General features: G+C 49.6%; 1 protein-coding gene across 1 annotated transcript in view; it reads left to right on the top strand.

Annotated features, from left to right (window-relative positions):
* Positions 1-16,669, top strand: part of LOC118379318 (small G protein signaling modulator 2-like) — a 144,215-nt gene that overhangs the window by 36,213 nt on the left and 91,333 nt on the right. The window contains 1 exon segment of the mRNA XM_052485219.1: positions 802-970. Coding sequence (XP_052341179.1) covers positions 802-970 — 169 coding nt within the window.

A 16,669-nucleotide genomic window follows, 5' to 3' on the forward strand; every position in this document is an offset into this window, starting at 1 on the left:
GAGTCTGTCCTCTCTGGCTTCCTGACCCACAGTGATGACAGTCTGTCCTCTCTGGCTTCCTGACACATAGTGATGACAGAGTCTGTCCTCTCTGGATTCCTGACCCACAGTGATGACAGAGTCTGTCCTCTCTGGCTTCCTGACACACAGTGATGACAGAGTCTGTCCTCTCTGGCTTCCTGACACATAGTGATGACAGAGTCTGTCCTCTCTGGCTTCCTGACACATAGTGATGACAGTCTGTCCTCTCTGGCTTCCTGACACACAGTGATGACAGAGTCTGTCCTCTCTGGCTTCCTGACACACAGTGATGACAGAGTCTGTCCTCTCTGGCTTCCTGACACACAGTGATGACAGTCTGTCCTCTCTGGCTTCCTGACACACAGTGATGACAGTCTGTCCTCTCTGGCTTCCCGACACACAGTGATGACAGTCTGTCCTCTCTGGCTTCCTGACACACAGTGATGACAGAGTCTGTCCTCTCTGGCTTCCTGACACACAGTGATGACAGTCTGTTCTCTCTGGCTTCCTGACACACAGTGATGACAGAGTCTGTCCTCTCTGGCTTCCTGACCCACAGTGATGACAGAGTCTGTCCTCTCTGGCTTCCTGACCCACAGTGATGACAGAGTCTGTCCTCTCTGGCTTCCTGACACACAGTGATGACAGAGTCTGTCCTCTCTGGCAATTTTTTGTTGTTGATGGCATCCGGTTTCACTTGCCAGGCTATGATCACTAATTCTGTATAAGGTTTTTCTTTGTTTGGGGTCTTCTACGATGCTCTCTCCTTCTCTCCTCCAGGCACCATCGAGGCGTGTCTGAGCCACCTGTTGAAACGGCGAGCGGCGGGCTTCCTGCGTAGCGACAAGATCGGCGCCCTTTTCACCAAGATCGGCAAGGTCAACGCCACGGCCGGAGAGGTGTGCCGGAAGGTCCAGGAGCAGCTCACACAGCAGGCAGAGGTCATCAGGTACTGATTGACCTTTGAACTTTTTTTTTTACCTCATAGCACTACCTCCAATCTACAGGAGAAATATGTGAAATCAGTGATGTAATATTGATGTATAGACATTATGTAGTTAATACATCTCAGGTTTTCCAGTTTTCCTTCCTTGTTTCCACGCCTTCACTGACAGTGTAGCATGGTAGAACCACACAGTGTAGCAGGGTAGAACCACACAGTGTAGCATGGTAGAACCACACAGTGTAGCATGGTAGAACCACACAGTGTAGCATGGTAGAACCACACAGTGTAGCATGGTAGAACCACACAGTGTAGCATGGTAGAACCACACAGTGAAGAGACAGTGTAGCATGGTAGAACCACACAGTGAAGACACAGTGTAGCATGGTAGAACCACACAGTGTAGCATGGTAGAACCACACAGTGTAGCATGGTAGAACCACACAGTGTAGCATGGTAGAACCACACAGTGAAGAGACAGTGTAGCATGGTAGAACCACACAGTGAAGACACAGTGTAGCATGGTAGAACCACACAGTGTAGCATGGTAGAACCACACAGTGAAGAGACAGTGTAGCATGGTAGAACCACACAGTGTAGCATGGTAGAACCACAGTGCAGAGACAGTGTAGCATGGTAGAACCACAGTGAAGAGACAGTGTAGCATGGTAGAACCACACAGTGAAGAGACAGTGTAGCATGGTAGAACCACAGTGCAGAGACAGTGTAGCAGGGTAGAACCACACAGTGAAGAGACAGTGTAGCAGGGTAGAACCACACAGTGAAGAGACAGTGTAGCATGGTAGAACCACACAGTGTAGCATGGTAGAACCACAGTGCAGAGACAGTGTAGCATGGTAGAACCACAGTGAAGAGACAGTGTAGCATGGTAGAACCACACAGTGAAGAGACAGTGTAGCATGGTAGAACCACACAGTGAAGAGACAGTGTAGCATGGTAAAACCACACAGTGTAGCATGGTAGAACCACAGTGCAGAGACAGTGTAGCATGGTAGAACCACAGTGAAGAGACAGTGTAGCATGGTAGAACCACAGTGCAGAGACAGTGTAGCATGGTAGAACCACAGTGAAGAGACAGTGTAGCATGGTAGAACCACAGTGCAGAGACAGTGTAGCATGGTAGAACCACAGTGCAGAGACAGTGTAGCATGGTAGAACCACAGTGCAGAGACAGTGTAGCATGGTCGAACCACAGTGAAGAGACAGTGTAGCATGGTAGAACCACAGTGCAGAGACAGTGTAGCATGGTAGAACCAGTGTAGAGACAGTGTAGCATGGTAGAACCACAGTGCAGAGACAGTGTAGCATGGTAGAACCAGTGTAGAGACAGTGTAGCATGGTAGAACCACAGTGCAGAGACAGTGTAGCATGGTAGAACCAGTGTAGAGACAGTGTAGCATGGTAGAACCACAGTGAAGAGACAGTGTAGCATGGTAGAACCACAGTGCAGAGACAGTGTAGCATGGTAGAACCACAGTGCAGAGACAGTGTAGCATGGTCGAACCACAGTGAAGAGACAGTGTAGCATGGTAGAACCACAGTGCAGAGACAGTGTAGCATGGTAGAACCAGTGTAGAGACAGTGTAGCATGGTAGAACCACACAGTGTAGCATGGTAGAACCACAGTGCAGAGACAGTGTAGCATGGTCGAACCACAGTGAAGAGACAGTGTAGCATGGTAGAACCACAGTGCAGAGACAGTGTAGCATGGTAGAACCACAGTGCAGAGACAGTGTAGCATGGTCGAACCACAGTGAAGAGACAGTGTAGCATGGTAGAACCACACAGTGTAGCATGGTAGAACCACAGTGCAGAGACAGTGTAGCATGGTAGAACCACAGTGCAGAGACAGTGTAGCATGGTAGAACCACAGTGCAGAGACAGTGTAGCATGGTAGAACCACAGTGCAGAGACAGTGTAGCATGGTAGAACCACAGTGAAGAGACAGTGTAGCATGGTAGAACCACACAGTGTAGCATGGTAGAACCACAGTGCAGAGACAGTGTAGCATGGTAGAACCACAGTGCAGAGACAGTGTAGCATGGTAGAACCACAGTGCAGAGAGTGTAGCATGGTAGAACCACAGTGCAGAGACAGTGTAGCATGGTAGAACCACAGTGAAGAGACAGTGTAGCATGGTAGAACCACAGTGCAGAGACAGTGTAGCATGGTAGAACCACACAGTGTAGCATGGTAGAACCACAGTGCAGAGACAGTGTAGCATGGTAGAACCAGTGTAGAGACAGTGTAGCATGGTGAGCCTCCCTCTCATAGTACTTACTGTAGAGACAACACACACATCAGAGCCTCCCTCTCATAGTACTTACTGTAGAGACAACACACACACACACGCATCAGAGCCTCCCTCTCATAGTACTTACTGTAGAGACAACACACACACACATCAGAGCCTCCCTCTCATAGTACTTACTGTAGAGACAACACACACACACACGCATCAGAGCCTCCCTCTCATAGTACTTACTGTAGAGACAACACACACACACATCAGAGCCTCCCTCTCATAGTACTTACTGTAGAGACAACACACACACACATCAGAGCCTCCCTCTCATAGCACTTACTGTAGAGACAACACACACACACATCAGAGCCTCCCTCTCATAGTACTTACTGTAGAGACAACACACACACACACACACACATCAGAGCCTCCCTCTCATAGTACTTACTGTAGAGACAACACACACACACACACATCAGAGCCTCCCTCTCATAGTACTTACTGTAGAGACAACACACACACATCAGCGCCTCCCTCTCATAGTACTTACTGTAGAGACAACACACACACACACACATCAGAGCCTCCCTCTCATAGTACTTACTGTAGAGACAACACACACACATCAGAGCCTCCCTCTCATAGTACTTACTGTAGAGACAACACACACACATCAGAGCCTCCCTCTCATAGTACTTACTGTAGAGACAACACACACACATCAGAGCCTCCCTCTCATAGTACTTACTGTAGAGACAACACACACACACACACGCATCAGAGCCTCCCTCTCATAGTACTTACTGTAGAGACAACACACACACACATCAGAGCCTCCCTCTCATAGTACTTACTGTAGAGACAACACACACACACACGCATCAGAGCCTCCCTCTCATAGCACTTACTGTAGAGACAACACACACACACACGCATCAGAGCCTCCCTCTCATAGTACTTACTGTAGAGACAACACACACACACACGCATCAGAGCCTCCCTCTCATATTACTTACTGTAGAGACAACACACACACACACGCATCAGAGCCTCCCTCTCATAGTACTTACTGTAGAGACACACACACACACACACGCATCAGAGCCTCCCTCTCATAGTACTTACTGTAGAGACAACACACACACACACGCATCAGAGCCTCCCTCTCATAGCACTTACTGTAGAGACAACACACACACACACGCATCAGAGCCTCCCTCTCATAGTACTTACTGTAGAGACAACACACACAGACAGAGACAAAAAGAGCGATAAGGGGCTAGGTGGCAAAGCCCCAGATGTGTGCCCTGTCTGTCCGTAAGTGTCTGTACAAAACGATAACGGAAGGCGTGTGTATTGTGTGTCCGTAAGTATGTCTGTCTGTAAGTATGTGTTCACAAAACTATTTCTCCCAAGCAGATTTGTAGTAGGAGTGTATACACAGCAACAATATAAATGATGAAGCTCTTGTACGCAACAGGCAGGGAGACAGGCAGAGAGACAGGCAGAGAGGAACTGAGACAGGCAGGGAAGGACTGAGGCAGGGAGACAGGCAGGGAGGAACTGAGACAGGCAGGGAGGAACTGAGACAGGCAGGGAGGGACTGAGACAGGAAATTAGACAGGCAGGGAGGGACTGAGACAGGAAGGGAGACAGGCAGGGAGGGACTGAGACAGGCAGGGAGACAGGCAGGGAGGGACTGAGACAGGCAGGGAGACAGGAAGGGAGGGACTGAAACAGGCAGGGAGGGACGGAGGCAGGTAGGGAGGGACTGAGACAGGCAGGGAGGGAGGGAGACAGGCAGGGAGGGACTGAAACAGGCAGGGAGGAACTGAGACAGGCAGGGGAGACAGGCAGGGAGGGATGGAGACAGGCAGGGAGGAACTGAGACAGGCAGGGAGGAACTGAGACAGGCAGGGAGACAGGAAGGGAGGGACGGAGACAGGCAGGGAGGGACTGAGACAGGCAGGGAGGGACGAAGACAAGCAGGGAGACAGGCAGGGAGGAACTGAGACAGGCAGGGAGACAGGAAGGGAGACAGGCAGGGAGGAACTTAGACAGGCAGGGAGGGACTGAGACAGGCAAGAAGACAGGCAGGGAGGGACGGAGACAGGCAGGGAGGAACTGAGACAGGCAGGGAGGAACTGAGACAGGCAGGGAGGGACTGAGACAGGCAGGGAAGGACTGAGACAGGCAAGAAGACAGGCAGGGAGGGACTGAGACAGGCAAGAAGACAGGCCTCCCTCTCATAGTACAGGCAGGGAGGGACTGAGACAGGCAGGGAAGGACTGAGACAGGAAGGGAGACAGGCAGTGAGAGAGGCATGGAGGGGCTGAAACAGAAAGGGAGAGAGGCAGGGAGAGAGGCATGGAGGGGCTGAGACAGGCAGGGAGGGAGGCTGTTTGATAGCCCATGAACAGACCATTAGGCTGATCCACATGGCCACTGGGGGGTGGGGTGTAAGGGGGGGCAGAACACATGCCCACACACACACACACTCCTCCTGTCTCATCTCATCTCCTAATGGCTTATTGCAGTCAGACAGCTGTGAACGTAGAAACAGAATATGTAGATTCTATTCTAGATTGCTGGTGTGAGTGCTGTGCTGTTTACAAACAAATGACATGTTGTTTAGTCATATAGCTGCAGTGTACCCAAGAGCCTCTAGGTGGATGCTGCAGTGTACCCAAGAGCCTCTAGGTGGATGCTGCAGTGTACCCAAGAGCCTCTAGGTGGATGCTGCAGTGTACCCAAGAGCCTCTCGGTGGATGCTGCAGTGTACCCAAGAGCCTCTCGGTGGATGCTGCAGTGTACCCAAGAGCCTCTCGGTGGATGCTGCAGTGTACCCAAGAGCCTCTCGGTGGATGCTGCAGTCTACCCAAGAGCCTCTAGGTGGATGCTGTAGTGTACCCAAGAGCCTCTCGGTGGATGCTGCAGTGTACCCAAGAGCCTCTCGGTGGATGCTGCAGTGTACCCAAGAGCCTCTCGGTGGATGCTGCAGTGTACCCAAGAGCCTCTCGGTGGATGCTGCAGTGTACCCAAGAGCCTCTCGGTGGATGCTGCAGTGTACCCAAGAGCCTCTCGGTGGATGCTGCAGTGTACCCAAGAGCCTCTAGGTGGATGCTGCAGTCTACCCAAGAGCCTCTCGGTGGATGCTGCAGTCTACCCAAGAGCCTCTAGGTGGATGCTGCAGTGTACCCAAGAGCCTCTAGGTGGATGCTGCAGTGTACCCAAGAGCCTCTCGGTGGATGCTGCAGTCTACCCAAGAGCCTCTAGGTGGATGCTGCAGTGTACCCAAGAGCCTCTAGGTGGATACTGCAGTGTACCCAAGAGCCTCTAGGTGGATGCTGCAGTGTACCCAAGAGCCTCTAGGTGGATACTGCAGTGTACCCAAGAGCCTCTCGGTGGATGCTGCAGTGTACCCAAGAGCCTCTCGGTGGATGCTGCAGTCTACCCAAGAGCCTCTAGGTGGATACTGCAGTGTACCCAAGAGCCTCTCGGTGGATGCTGCAGTGTACCCAAGAGCCTCTAGGTGGATACTGCAGTGTACCCAAGAGCCTCTCGGTGGATGCTGCAGTGTACCCAAGAGCCTCTCGGTGGATGCTGCAGTGTACCCAAGAGCCTCTCGGTGGATGCTGCAGTCTACCCAAGAGCCTCTAGGTGGATGCTGCAGTGTACCCAAGAGCCTCTAGGTGGATGCTGCAGTTTACCCAAGAGCCTCTAGGTGGATGCTACAGTGTACCCAAGAGCCTCTAGGTGGATGCTGCAGTGTACCCAAGAGCCTCTCGGTGGATGCTGCAGTGTACCCAAGAGCCTCTAGGTGGATGCTGCAGTGTACCCAAGAGCCTCTCGGTGGATGCTGTAGTGTACCCAAGAGCCTCTAGGTGGATGCTGCAGTGTACCCAAGAGCCTCTAGGTGGATGCTGCAGTTTACCCAAGAGCCTCTAGGTGGATGCTGCAGTGTACCCAAGAGCCTCTAGGTGGATGCTGCAGTGTACCCAATAGCCTCTCGGTGGATGCTGCAGTGTACCCAAGAGCCTCTAGGTGGATGCTGCAGTGTACCCAAGAGCCTCTAGGTGGATGCTGCAGTGTACCCAAGAGCCTCTAGGTGGATGCTGCAGTGTACCCAAGAGCCTCTAGGTGGATGCTGCAGTGTACCCAAGAGCCTCTCGGTGGATGCTGCAGTGTACCCAAGAGCCTCTAGGTGGATGCTGTAGTGTACCCAAGAGCCTCTCGGTGGATGCTGCAGTGTACCCAAGAGCCTCTAGGTGGATGCTGCAGTGTACCCAAGAGCCTCTCGGTGGATACTGCAGTGTACCCAAGAGCCTCTCGGTGGATACTGCAGTGTACCCAAGAGCCTCTCGGTGGATACTGCAGTGTACCCAAGAGCCTCTAGGTGGATGCTGCAGTGTACCCAAGAGCCTCTAGGTGGATGCTGCAGTGTACCCAAGAGCCTCTCGGTGGATGCTGTAGTGTACCCAAGAGCCTCTAGGTGGATGCTGCAGTGTACCCAAGAGCCTCTAGGTGGATGCTGCAGTGTACCCAAGAGCCTCTAGGTGGATGCTGCAGTGTACCCAAGAGCCTCTCGGTGGATGCTGTAGTGTACCCAAGAGCCTCTAGGTGGATGCTGCAGTGTACCCAAGAGCCTCTAGGTGGATGCTGTAGTGTACCCAAGAGCCTCTAGGTGGATGCTGCAGTGTACCCAAGAGCCTCTAGGTGGATGCTGTAGTGTACCCAAGAGCCTCTCGGTGGATGCTGCAGTGTACCCAAGAGCCTCTAGGTGGATGCTGCAGTGTACCCAAGAGCCTCTAGGTGGATGCTGCAGTGTACCCAAGAGCCTCTAGGTGGATGCTGCAGTGTACCCAAGAGCCTCTAGGTGGATGCTGCAGTGTACCCAAGAGCCTCTCGGTGGATGCTGCAGTGTACCCAAGAGCCTCTAGGTGGATGCTGCAGTGTACCCAAGAGCCTCTAGGTGGATGCTGCAGTGTACCCAAGAGCCTCTAGGTGGATGCTGCAGTGTACCCAAGAGCCTCTAGGTGGATGCTGCAGTGTACCCAAGAGCCTCTAGGTGGATGCTGCAGTGTACCCAAGAGCCTCTCGGTGGATGCTGCAGTGTACCCAAGAGCCTCTAGGTGGATGCTGCAGTGTACCCAAGAGCCTCTAGGTGGATGCTGCAGTGTACCCAAGAGCCTCTAGGTGGATGCTGCAGTGTACCCAAGAGCCTCTCGGTGGATGCTGCAGTGTACCCAAGAGCCTCTCGGTGGATGCTGCAGTGTACCCAAGAGCCTCTCGGTGGATACTGCAGTGTACCCAAGAGCCTCTCGGTGGATGCTGTAGTGTACCCAAGAGCCTCTCGGTGGATGCTGCAGTGTACCCAAGAGCCTCTCGGTGGATACTGCAGTGTACCCAAGAGCCTCTCGGTGGATGCTGTAGTGTACCCAAGAGCCTCTCGGTGGATGCTGCAGTGTACCCAAGAGCCTCTAGGTGGATGCTGCAGTGTACCCAAGAGCCTCTCGGTGGATGCTGCAGTCTACCCAAGAGCCTCTCGGTGGATACTGCAGTGTACCCAAGAGCCTCTAGGTGGATGCTGCAGTGTACCCAAGAGCCTCTAGGTGGATGCTGCAGTGTACCCAAGAGCCTCTCGGTGGATACTGCAGTGTACCCAAGAGCCTCTCGGTGGATACTGCAGTGTACCCAAGAGCCTCTAGGTGGATGCTGTAGTGTACCCAAGAGCCTCTCGGTGGATGCTGCAGTGTACCCAAGAGCCTCTCGGTGGATGCTGCAGTGTACCCAAGAGCCTCTCGGTGGATACTGCAGTGTACCCAAGAGCCTCTCGGTGGATACTGCAGTGTACCCAAGAGCCTCTAGGTGGATGCTGTAGTGTACCCAAGAGCCTCTCGGTGGATGCTGCAGTGTACCCAAGAGCCTCTCGGTGGATGTTGCAGTGGACCCAAGAGCCTCCAGGTGGATGCTGCAGTCTATCCAAGAGCCTCTAGGTGGATGCTGCAGTGACCCAAATGGCGTCGGGAGCAACTGCTTGCAGGCGCGTTACCACTCCACTATGTCTCACTGTCATGGCTTTTGCACCATCAGTACAGATACCAACACATCCTGACCACCAAAGTCCATTTGATGTCACAAAGCTGTCCAGTACTTTAAAAATATCCTCTCATGTTGTCCTGGTTTTCAGTGGTTTGCAGAAGAGGATGTCTTCCTTCATTGACCCCCCGTAAATGTAACGGACATATACCACCAGGAGCTGTTGACTCATCCAGCTGTAATATATATAATTCACTGGCTTGTTTGTGAAGCAGTAATTGTTTCAAAACATCTCCTGCCATGTTACTGATGTGTCATGAAACAGGCTTGTCTGTCCTAGCCAGTCCTCCACAATAGTATGGGGCTTGTCTGTCCTAGCCAGTCCTCTACAATAGTATGGGGCTTGTCTGTCCTAGCCAGTCCTCTACAATAGTATGGGGCTTGTCTGTCCTAGCCAGTCCTCTACAATAGTATGGGGCTTGTCTGTCCTAGCCAGTCCTCTACAATAGTATGGGGCTTGTCTGTCCTAGCCAGTCCTCTACAATAGTATGGGGCTTGCCTGTCCTAGCCAGTCCTCTACAATAGTATGGGGCTTGCCTGTCCTAGCCAGTCCTCTACAATAGTATGGGGCTTGCCTGTCCTAGCCAGTCCTCTACAATAGTATGGGGCTTGCCTGTCCTAGCCAGTCCTCTACAATAGTATGGGGCTTGCCTGTCCTAGCCAGTCCTCTACAATAGTATGGGGCTTGTCTGTCCTAGCCAGTCCTCTACAATAGTATGGGGCTTGTCTGTCCTAGCCAGTCCTCTACAATAGTATGGGGCTTGCCTGTCCTAGCCAGTCCTCTACAATAGTATGGGGCTTGCCTGTCCTAGCCAGTCCTCTACAATAGTATGGGGCTTGCCTGTCCTAGCCAGTCCTCTACAATAGTATGGGGCTTGTCTGTCCTAGCCAGTCCTCTACAATAGTATGGGGCTTGTCTGTCCTAGCCAGTCCTCTACAATAGTATGGGGCTTGCCTGTCCTAGCCAGTCCTCTACAATAGTATGGGGCTTGCCTGTCCTAGCCAGTCCTCTACAATAGTATGGGGCTTGTCTGTCCTAGCCAGTCTTCCACAATAGTATGGGGTTTGTCTGTCCTAGCCAGTCCTCTACAATAGTATGGGGCTTGTCTGTCCTAGCCAGTCCTCTACAATAGTATGGGGCTTGTCTGTCCTAGCCAGTCCTCTACAATAGTATGGGGCTTGCCTGTCCTAGCCAGTCCTCTACAATAGTATGGGGCTTGTCTGTCCTAGCCAGTCCTCTACAATAGTATGGGGCTTGTCTGTCCTAGCCAGTCCTCCAATAGTATGGGGCTTGCCTGTCCAGTCCTCCACGATAGTATGGGGCTTGCCTGTCCTAGCCAGTGCTCCACAATAGTATGGGTCTTGTCTGTCCTAGCCAGTCCTCTACGATAGTATGGGGCTTGCCTGTCCTAGCCAGTCCTCCACAATAGTATTGGTCTTGTCTGTCCTAGCCAGTCCTCTACGATAGTATGGGGCTTGCCTGTCCTAGCCAGTCCTCCACGATAGTATGGGGCTTGTCTGTCCTAGCCAGTCCTCTACAATAGTATGGGGCTTGCCTGTCCTAGCCAGTCCTCCACAATAGTATGGGGCTTGCCTGTCCTAGCCTGTCCTTTACAATAGTATGGGGTTTGTCTGTCCTAGCCAGTCCTCTACAATAGTATGGGGCTTGTCTGTCCTAGCCAGTCCTCCACAATAGTATGGGGCTTGCCTGTCCTAGCCAGTCCTTTACAATAGTATGGGGCTTGTCTGTCCTAGCCAGTCCTCTACGATAGTATGGGGCTTGCCTGTCCTAGCCAGTCCTCTACTATAGTATGGGGCTTGCCTGTCCTAGCCAGTCCTTTACAATAGTATGGGGCTTGTCTGTCCTAGCCAGTCCTCTACAATAGTATGGGGCTTGTCTGTCCAGCCAGTCCTCTACAATAGTATGGGGCTTGTCTGTCCTAGCCAGTCCTCTACGATAGTATGGGGCTTGCCTGTCCTAGCCAGTCCTCTACAATAGTATGGGGCTTGCCTGTCCTAGCCAGTCCTCTACAATAGTATGGGGCTTGGGTCCTCTACAATAGTATGGGGCTTGTCTGTCCTAGCCAGTCCTCTACAATAGTATGGGGCTTGTCTGTCCTAGCCAGTCCTCTACAATAGTATGGGGCTTGCCTGTCCTAGCCAGTCCTCTACAATAGTATGGGGCTTGCCTGTCCTAGCCAGTCCTCTACAATAGTATGGGGCTTGTCTGTCCTAGCCAGTCCTCCACAATAGTATGGGGTTTGTCTTGCTACAATAGTATGGGGCTTGTCTGTCCTAGCCAGTCCTCTACAATAGTATGGGGCTTGTCTGTCCTAGCCAGTCCTCTACAATAGTATGGGGCTTGTCTGTCCTAGCCAGTCCTCTACAATAGTATGGGGCTTGCCTGTCCTAGCCAGTCCTCTACAATAGTATGGGGCTTGTCTGTCCTAGCCAGTCCTCTACAATAGTATGGGGCTTGTCTGTCCTAGCCAGTCCTCTACAATAGTATGGGGCTTGCCTGTCCTAGCCAGTCCTCTACAATAGTATGGGGCTTGCCTGTCCTAGCCAGTCCTCTACAATAGTATGGGGCTTGCCTGTCCTAGCCAGTCCTCTACAATAGTATGGGGCTTGTCTGTCCTAGCCAGTCCTCCTCTACAATAGTATGGGGCTTGTCTGTCCTAGCCAGTCCTCTACAATATAGTAGTATGGGGCTTGCCTGTCCTGCCAGTCCTCTACAATAGTATGGGGCTTGTCTGTCCTAGCCAGTCCTCCACAATAGTATGGGGTTTGTCTGTCCTAGCCAGTCCTCTACAATAGTATGGGGCTTGTCTGTCCTAGCCAGTCCTCTACAATAGTATGGGGCTTGTCTGTCCTAGCCAGTCCTCTACAATAGTATGGGGCTTGCCTGTCCTAGCCAGTCCTCCACGATAGTATGGGGCTTGCCTGTCCTAGCCAGTGCTCCACAATAGTATGGGTCTTGTCTGTCCTAGCCAGTCCTCTACGATAGTATGGGGCTTGCCTGTCCTAGCCAGTCCTCCACAATAGTATTGGTCTTGTCTGTCCTAGCCAGTCCTCTACGATAGTATGGGGCTTGCCTGTCCTAGCCAGTCCTCCACGATAGTATGGGGCTTGTCTGTCCTAGCCAGTCCTCTACAATAGTATGGGGCTTGCCTGTCCTAGCCAGTCCTCCACAATAGTATGGGGCTTGCCTGTCCTAGCCTGTCCTTTACAATAGTATGGGGTTTGTCTGTCCTAGCCAGTCCTCTACAATAGTATGGGGCTTGTCTGTCCTAGCCAGTCCTCCACAATAGTATGGGGCTTGCCTGTCCTAGCCAGTCCTTTACAATAGTATGGGGCTTGTCTGTCCTAGCCAGTCCTCTACGATAGTATGGGGCTTGCCTGTCCTAGCCAGTCCTCTACTATAGTATGGGGCTTGCCTGTCCTAGCCAGTCCTTTACAATAGTATGGGGCTTGTCTGTCCTAGCCAGTCCTCTACAATAGTATGGGGCTTGTCTGTCCTAGCCAGTCCTCTACAATTGTATGGGGCTTGTCTGTCCTAGCCAGTCCTCTACGATAGTATGGGGCTTGCCTGTCCTAGCCAGTCCTCTACAATAGTATGGGGCTTGTCTGTCCTAGCCAGCCCTCTACGATAGTATGGGGCTTGTCTGTCCTAGCCAGTCCTCTACGATAGTATGGGGCTTGCCTGTCCTAGCCAGTCCTCTACAATAGTATGGGGCTTGCCTGTCCTAGCCAGTCCTCTACGATAGTATGGGGCTTGCCTGTCCTAGCCAGTCCTGCACAATAGTATGGGGCTTGCCTGTCCTAGCCAGTCCTCTACAATAGTATGGGGCTTGTCTGTCCTAGCCAGTCCTCCACAATAGTATGGGGCTTGTCTGTCTTAGCCAGTCCTCTACAATAGTATGGGGCTTGTCTGTCCTAGCCAGTCCTCCACAATAGTATGGGGCTTGTCTGTCCTAGCCAGTCCTCCACAATAGTATGGGGCTTGTCTGTCCTAGCCAGTCCTCTACAATAGTATGGGGCTTGCCTGTCCTAGCCAGTCCTCTACAATAGTATGGGGCTTGTCTGTCCTAGCCAGTCCTCCACAATAGTATGGGGCTTGTCTGTCCTAGCCAGTCCTCTACAATAGTATGGGGCTTGCCTGTCCTAGCCAGTCCTCTACAATAGTATGGGGCTTGTCTGTCCTAGCCAGTCCTCCACAATAGTATGGGGCTTGTCTGTCTTAGCCAGTCCTCTACAATAGTATGGGGCTTGTCTGTCCTAGCCAGTCCTCCACAATAGTATGGGGCTTGTCTGTCCTAGCCAGTCCTCCACAATAGTATGGGGCTTGTCTGTCCTAGCCAGTCCTCCACAATAGTATGGGGCTTGTCTGTCCTAGCCAGTCCTCTACAATAGTATGGGGCTTGCCTGTCCTAGCCAGTCCTCTACAATAGTATGGGGCTTGCCTGTCCTAGCCAGTTCTCTACAATAGTATGGGGCTTGTCTGTCCTAGCCAGTCCTCCACAATAGTATGGGGCTTGTCTGTCCTAGCCAGTCCTCCACAATAGTATGGGGCTTGTCTGTCCTAGCCAGTCCTCCACAATAGTATGGGGCTTGTCTGTCCTAGCCAATCCTCCCCTCTCCTCCCCCTAACCCATCCTCCCCTCTCCTCCCCTCCCTCTTCCTCTCCTCTCCACCCTCCTTAACCAATCCTCCCCTCTCCTTCCCTTCACCCATCCTCGGGACTCATCGCTAGAGAGAGAGAAAGAGAAAGATAAAGCCCTTAGAATTGAATTTAGATAAGAGCGAAATATAGAAGTGAGAGAATGAGAGCGAAAGAGAGACAGAGAGAGAGAGAGAGAGCAGAGAGAGAGGAAGAGAAAGAGAAAGATGTTAGAAGCGAGAGGAGATGTAGGGAAGAAGAGAGAAAGAGACGCTCTAAATCTTCAGCAATGTAGGGCTCCAATTAATTTTCCAAAATGAAAGATTATTCGCCGGTGGCTTTATAAAAGACCAAAGCTGTGTTTGACTATTCATACTAACTGAATTCAACTGAATATTCATACTAACTGAATTCAACTGAATATTCATACTAACTAAATTCAACTGAATATTCATACTAACTGAATTCAACTGAATATTCATACCAACTGAATTCAACTGAATATTCATACTAACTGAATTCAACTGAATATTCATACTAACTGAATTCAACTGAATATTCATACCAACTGAATTCAACTGAATATTCATACTAACTGAATTCAACTGAATATTCATACTAACTAAATTCAACTGACTATTCATACTAACTGAATATTCATACCAACTGAATTCAACTGAATATTCATACTAACTAAATTCAACTGAATATTCATACTAACTGAATTCAACTGAATATTCATACTAACTGAATTCAACTGAATATTCATACTAACTGAATTCAACTGAATATTCATACCAACTGAATTCAACTGAATATTCATACTAACTGAATTCAACTGAATATTCATACTAACTGAATATTCATACCAACTGAATTCAACTGAATATTCATACGAACTAAATTCAACTGAATATTCATACTAACTGAATTCAACTGAATATTCATACTAACTGAATTCAACTGAATATTCATACTAACTAAATTCAACTGAATATTCATACTAACTGAATTCAACTGAATATTCATACTTTAAATTCAACTGAATATTATAACTGAATTCAACTGAATATTCATACCAACTGAATTCAACTGAATATTCATACTAACTGAATTCAACTGAATATTCATACTAACTGAATTCAACAGAATATTCATACCAACTGAATTCAACTGAATATTCATATTAACTAAATTCAACTGAATATTCATACTAACTGAATTCAACTGAATATTCATACTAACTGAATTCAACTGAATATTCATACCAACTGAATTCAACTGAATATTCATACTAACTAAATTCAACTGAATATTCATACTAACTAAATTCAACTGAATATTCATACTAACTGAATTCAACTGAATATTCATACCAACTGGATTCAACTGAATATTCATACTAACTAAATTCAACTGAATATTCATACTAACTGAATTCAACTGAATATTCATACTAACTGAATTCAACTGAATATTCATACCAACTGAATTCAACTGAATATTCATACTAACTGAATTCAACTGAATATTCATACTAACTGAATTCAACTGAATATTCATACCAACTGAATTCAACTGAATATTCATACTAACTAAATTCAACTGAATATTCATACTAACTGAATTCAACTGAATATTCATACTAACTGAATTCAACTGAATATTCATACCAACTGAATTCAACTGAATATTCATATTAACTAAATTCAACTGAATATTCATACTAACTGAATTCAACTGAATATTCATACTAACTAAATTCAACTGAATATTCATACTAACTGAATTCAACTGAATATTCATACCAACTGAATTCAACTGAATATTCAACTGAATGGAGTATATAGTATGCTCATTGGTCATAGTATGATGTAGTTAGTAGGCCAAAAGTTCCCGGATGTCGTACTAAATTCGCCAAAATACGAAGTATACACGCAGTGGACACTATTTCTGTGCTTCCAGGGCCCACAATGCAATTCTTCAGAAAATGGGCGTGGTTTCACGAGGTTTTCAGATTTGAAGAAATGGTGGAAAATATGCAGCCGTAGTCTTGACGAGAGCGGACAGAAGTTTGTTGCTTTAACTAATTATGACTAATGTTAAGAAAATGTTGAGCAATGTAATTAAGTAATGACTTTTCGGCCTCCCGGGTGGCGCAGTGATTATGGGCGCTGTATTGCAGCGCCAGCTGTGCCATCAGAGACTCTGGGTTCGCGCCCAGGCTCTGTCGTAACCGGCCGCGACCGGGAGGTCCGTGGGGCGACGTACAATTGGACGTGGTCCGGGTTAGGGAGGGTTTGGTCGGTAGGGAAATGCTTGTCTCGTCGCGCACCAGCGACTCCTGTGGCGGGCCGGGCACAGTGCGCGCTAACCAAGGTTGCCAGGTGTATGGTGTTTCCTCCGACACATTGGTGCGGCTGGCTTCCGGGTTGGATGGCGCTGTGTTAAGAAGCAGTGCGGCTTGGGTTGTGTATCGGAGGATGCATGCACGGGAGCCCGTACGGGAGTTGTAATGATGAGACAAGCTACTAAACAATTGGACACCACAAAATTGGGGAGGAAAAGGGGTAAAAAAAAGGGGTAAAAAAAAAAGTAATGACTTTTTAAATAAGTTACGTTACACGTTATGTTGGCTGACAATTTGTTAGCTACGCTGTCCTTATGAACCTCATAACAT

The sequence above is a fragment of the Oncorhynchus keta genome, chromosome 1 (genome assembly GCF_023373465.1).
Source record: "Oncorhynchus keta strain PuntledgeMale-10-30-2019 chromosome 1, Oket_V2, whole genome shotgun sequence".
In the NCBI taxonomy this organism is placed as follows: Eukaryota; Metazoa; Chordata; class Actinopteri; order Salmoniformes; family Salmonidae; genus Oncorhynchus; species Oncorhynchus keta.